This window comes from Conger conger, chromosome 7 (assembly GCF_963514075.1).
Source record: "Conger conger chromosome 7, fConCon1.1, whole genome shotgun sequence".
Taxonomy (NCBI): Eukaryota; Metazoa; Chordata; class Actinopteri; order Anguilliformes; family Congridae; genus Conger; species Conger conger.
Window position 1 is genome coordinate 60,991,940 of NC_083766.1, and position 5,792 is coordinate 60,997,731.

At 45.6% G+C, this 5,792-nt stretch overlaps 1 protein-coding gene across 1 annotated transcript; it reads right to left on the reverse strand.

Moving 5' to 3' along the window:
- Positions 1-2,866: 2,866 nt before the first annotated feature.
- LOC133133559 (putative gustatory receptor clone PTE01) lies at positions 2,867-3,799 on the reverse strand. Its single transcript, XM_061249659.1, has one exon. It carries the CDS (start codon positions 3,797-3,799, stop codon positions 2,867-2,869), a length of 933 nt encoding a protein of 310 aa, XP_061105643.1.
- Positions 3,800-5,792: the final 1,993 nt, after the last annotated feature.

Sequence of the window (5,792 nt, forward strand, 5' to 3'; positions counted from 1 at the left end):
AGGTCTATAGTCATTAAAAGTGGTGATGTTGCTTTGTTTGGGCACTGGGATGATTGTGGCTGATTTGAGGCAGGTCGGCACAGTAGCTTGGGACAGAGACAGATTAAAAATGTCTGTGAAGACATCTGCAAGCTGGTGGGCACAGTCTCTGATCACTCTCCCTGGAATCCCATCCGGCCCCCTCGCCTTCCTTGCATTTACAGAATTTAAGATTCGCCTCACTTCCTGTGTCTGTACAGTCAGTATGTGGTCAGAGGCCGTTGGTGAAGGTGCAGCTCCATTATCAAGCCCCACTGTTTCAAAGCGGGCAAAGAAATGATTGAGCTCCTCTGCCAAGGACACGTTATTGCCGGTGGGTGGCTCCCGGTTACTCCTGTAATTTGTGATCTGCTGGATGCCCTGCCACATACGTGCCGGATCCCTGTTGATGAAGTGATCCTCGATTTTTTCCTTGTATGCAGCTTTTGCCTGCTTAATGCCTTTTTTCAAGTTGTGCCTGGCTGCGGTGTAATGCTCTCTGTCACCTGATCTGAAGGCTGTACTGCGCTCCTTCAACAGGGTCTGGACCTCTTTAGTCATCCAAAGTTTCCTGTTTGGGAAGACACGGATGCGTGTGTCGATGGCGACATTTTCAATACAGGTCCTGATGTAGCAGAGAACAGTAAAGGTGTAGACATTCACATCTTGATCAAAGAACAGGTTCCAGTTGGTACGCTGGAAACAGTCCTGCAGTTGGAAAGAGGCATCCACAGGCCACTTTTTAACAGTTCTGGTGGTGGGTTTCTGTTTTTTAATAATGGGGCTGTAAGCTGGAGTTAGGTACAGTGACAGGTGATCAGACTTGCCCAGATGTGCGAGGGGGGAGGCTCTGTATCCCTTGGTAATGTTAGAGTATACACAGTCAAGTGTGTTATTCCCTCTAGTTGCACATTTAACATGCTGATGGAATTTTGGGAGCAAAATTTTCGGGGTAAGCGTTCTGCTGTTTGTTTATGGCCGTTAGCACGTAGCCGAGTGCTAGCTTACTGTTAGCATCAGGTGGAATATAAACGGCTGTTACAACAACAACAGAGAATTCCCGTGGCAGATAGAAAGGTCTGCAAGTTACTGCTAGAAACTCCAGGTCAGGTGAACAGTGTTTATCGACAGTGACCGAGTTTGTACACCAGTTCTTGTTCACATATGTGCACAGGCCGCCTCCGCGGCTCTTACCGGAGTCCTCGGTCCTGTCGCTTCGGTGAGTTGAACGGCCTGCTAGCTGAACTGCTGCGTCTGGGACCCTCGGGTTAAGCCAGGTCTCCATGATTGTCATCACACAGCTGTCCCTGATGGTTGACCGGGATGATAAATCCAGTCTCAGTTCGTCCATTTTATTTCCAAGGGACCTGGCATTTGCGACAAAAAGGCTGGGTAGTGGTGGTCTGCTCGGAGCCCTCTTTAGCCTAGCCAGGTAGCCGGACCGGCATCCCCTCTTCTGTTTGCGCTCTCGTCGCCGCCTTCGAGGTCTCGCGCTCGGTGTGGTAATCCACAGAGACACCGGTGCTCTTGCTATCCCCTCTGGTATTCCGTGGGAGTACTGGAAGGCACTCGTGATGGGAACTCGGTGTGTTATTCCGATGTGCAATTGTTCATTTCTGCTGTATAAGGTCCTTGATGCAACCACAAACTCTACATATATACAAATTTGTACAAATAATAACCACACACAGTAACGTTTTAGCACTGAGCCGCTGCGTCTATGCGCGCCGCCATCTAGCTTCCCACACTATGCACGTTCCATATGTACGTTCTGTGTTTGTGTGTAGCCAAAGCAGGCTAGGTAAGATTATTTACTCTATCTCTATTCTTAATTTGTGTATTTTGTAATTGACTATTGGTATTCTAAAGCTAATAACCTACTTGTCTGCAAATAAATTATTTTGTTTGTAACTTGCGTGATCTCCATGACTCTAATTAATCTTATACCTTTTTCAGCCTGAATTACGACTGAATACTCAGGGGGACAATATTGACTAAAGACCAACTGATCAGTGGCTTGGTACTTTAGTGGTGTCACCAAGCTGGGAAAGGCAGCCAAGTTCGGCTCATAAAAAGGATTGGTGGTGCATGGCTCTTGTAATTTGACGCGAAGGGAACCCATGGGCGTTTCTACGCAGGTTCCTGTCAAGTTAACTCGAAGGAGCCCTCTAAATGCACGCCGACCTGGGCTCGCAACTATCATGTCAATATAGTGCATGTATTGTGTTGGCTAGACCCTCAGCCTCTGAGTTCTCCGCCGAACTGAGATTCAGCAATAATGCTAATCCCGGGAGCATATATTGAGTAATGGTGGCGCAGGTGAGAGTCGAGTGTAATCACTCCTGAGGTTTGCATATGTTTCAAACCCAAATTTCTAAATTATATCTAAAATGGACTCAGATAACGAAGGTAAATGTGTTGGCCCTACTGTGGAGATTCTTGGTAAGCCTGGACCAGTAAAGAGCGGAAGGCAGAGTGGTACTACTGTCTTTGTAACATGGTTTATTCATTGGCTGATCTAGACTCTCCGCATAGCGGTCATTATTATTTAACCCTACTAATCTTCTTCCAGCAACACCAGAGGGACAAGCATGCAAATACCTTCGGCCGTCGCTAAATTCCGTCATTGGGTTAGCGTGGGGTTTTACAACCTCCTAGCCATTTCTGCATGCTTGAATGGAGTTGCTGCTATATGATTGGCTGACTAGATATTTGCATTAACAAGCCGGTGTACAGGTGTAACTAATTAAGTGGTCACTACGTGTATACGACAGTGTAAGACACGAGTTTAACATGTAGATAAGAGCATCCATTATGCTGCAGTTGGTTTAAAAGCTACATTTTTTCATTACTGCAACTGGGTTACTTTTGGATAAAGTTTCTGCACAATCTTGGTCCTTAGTTCCTTGGTCTGTATAGCGTATATGATGGGGTTCATGTTGGCGGGAATGATGAGAAAGAGAAGTGCCGCCAATGTCCGGTACCCGTTGTGAATCTGAACACGATGCAAAATCATGATGAGGTATCCGGAGCAGAGCATGATCAGATAGAGGACCAGATGCGAGGCGCAAGTCTGCATGGCCTTTCTGTTGAGCTCCTTGTTCTTTTTGGAGACACAGCTGATCAGGATCCTGAAATATGTGAAGGCCACGCTGGCGATGGACAATCCAAAGAGTATGATACTGCAGGTAAGCCAAGTGATGTTGTTAATGCTCAAGTCCTGGCAGGAGAGCTTGTACAGAGATGTAATGTCGCAGAAGGCATTAAGAATAATGGAACGGCAGCGTGTTAGTCGTACTGCGAGGCCCAGTGGGATGGAGGTCACGGCGATCGATGTGCTCCATGCGGACACAGTCAGCTTAGCCACCATGGTGGGGCTCATGATGGAGGTGTACCTCAGAGGGTGGCATATGGCCACATACCTGTCAAAGGCCATCATCATCATCACCGTGTGGCAGGACGTGCCATAAGTTTGGCTGAAGAAGGCCTGGGAGACACACCAGGAGTAGCTGATGGACGGGTTGGTGGAGACGATGTCCAACATCATTCGAGGCAGAACCACCGTGTTTCCCAGGACGTCGTTGAAGGACAGGCTGAAGAACAGCAGGTACATTGGCTGCTGAAGGCTCCTGTCCATCAAAATAAGCAGCATGACCCCTAAGTTGGTGGTCAGGATGATCAGGTAGGCAACCAACAGCAGGGCAAACGCTGGGTAAATGAAACAATGGGGAATGTCGATGCCCTGAATCAACAGGATGGGACTGTTGTAGGTTATGTTCATCCCAGATTTCCTTGGAAATTCTGTCAGACTGAGAAAAGCAGAATATTATGCAGTGCCTAACTTCTTGAACATTAACAGTTTCTGGTGTTTTGGCTCCATACACCAGAACATGACAAATAATAAAACCATGAATATGAGGTTAAAGTTCAGACAGATTTAATATGAAATATGGGCCAATTTTGCAGACTCCAACTAAGCCGAGATGAAATTGTATTTTCAATGCACAACTCAGATTCTAACTCCTGAAAGTCGGTCAGATTGACTTTCACATTTCCTTAATTAAGTTCAAAAAGCTGCTTGACTGGGTGCCTGAGAGCCTCAGTGTCCCAGAGCAGACCCTGAAAACAAGACAAAAAGACAAAGACAAGAAAACAAGACAAAAACTGACGCGTGATTAGAGAAATATATATCGGAGAAATCCCATTATTATAACTGGAATAACTTATCTTTATTTCTAAGATCTGCAAGAATCATCTGTACTGTTCCCAATGCTCACACAATATCATCTAGTACAACTTGAATCGCAGTAACTGAAGCATTCTATGACTGTACTTGTAAATGTAAAGGTGTAAATACCTGTCTTAGGCTCCAGGTCGGCAGTCCTCTCTTCTTGACGGGCTCTCAGGTTTTATCCTGCCCTTTAGGGACCCTCCCCTCTCTGTACTGTCACTCATTTAGGCAGGAGAGGACCGCCCCCACACTCAGTGATGATGTAATGAAACACAGGGGATGCTGCTTCTGACATATTACTGCAGTGTAACATGCAGCCTAGGGAATCAGAGCCACAGGTTCAGCCTCCCTATGAGATACATTATTACTGCAGCAGTGTGGCATTTCTGTTCTTGGCCTGGATCCAATCAACATTTGTTATTCCCAGTTTCTCCCTGTGAGGGAGCGGGGGCGAGAGACCAAGAGCGACCAGGACGGGATCACAAAGTTACAAATGAGAAGTTGAATAACCACTGATATTATCTTGGAAACCCTCACTAATGTGTGGGGCCACTAGAGGAGAGGGAAAAACGTAAAACGGGAAAGAAACTCCCAGGTGAAATGCCAACTGAAACAAAACTGCAAAGTCTGTAGAACAGGGTATGTGCAGACTAGCACGGAATGCCCAAGGAAACGGGCAAGTCTCATGAAAAAAAAACTGAAAAAACGCAACCAAAACTCCCCGCTGTTTCGCCAACAGAAAATTGACCTCAGAGATGATGTCGGTCACATCACGTTTCAGGTCTGTCTTGCCATGTTTTATGTTTATTCATTTTGTCTTCGTCACGTATTGTCTTATCATGTATTATGTTAGTCTAGGTTCGTCATGTTGTTTAGTTTATTTCTTGTTACGATTTATTTTCTCGTCATGTCTAGTTATGTTTCGTTACGATTATATTACCTTGTTATGTTGAGTGGTTATCATCTTAGTTTCGTTTTGTGTTATGTTTTGATTCATGTTTATTGTTACGTAGACTAGTTACTGTTTAAACATACACTTTTACATGTCTTTCCGCAAACCTTGCGTTCCGCCTTTTCTCTCTCTCTTTCTGTCATTCACACCCTAATTGTTTCCATTTGTCTATTTACTAAAACTACTAAAGCTAGATCAGGATTGGGTTGAACTAACAAACTAATTATGTGTTCATGTTACCTTATGTTTCTCGTGCATGTACTAATTTACTAATTTACTAATGCTAGGGCAGGATAGGTTTATTACTAACGATTACTAATTACCTTGTTAAACTCGTCATCCATCGCACCTGTTTTTTATTTCCTTTCTGCTCTCTAAACTAATTGTCTACTCCAAAGGATGTGCTACTAAAGCAAACGCCGGACGACGAGGTCGAGGCATACCTGGAGACCTTTGAGCGGACGGCCCACTTAGAGAAATGGCCCCACGAAGCCTGGGGCTCGATCTTCGCACCATTCCTCAGCGGGGAGGCCCAGAAAGCTTACAGAGGCCTACCCCCCGCCGAGGCCCATGTCTACCCCACCCTGAAGG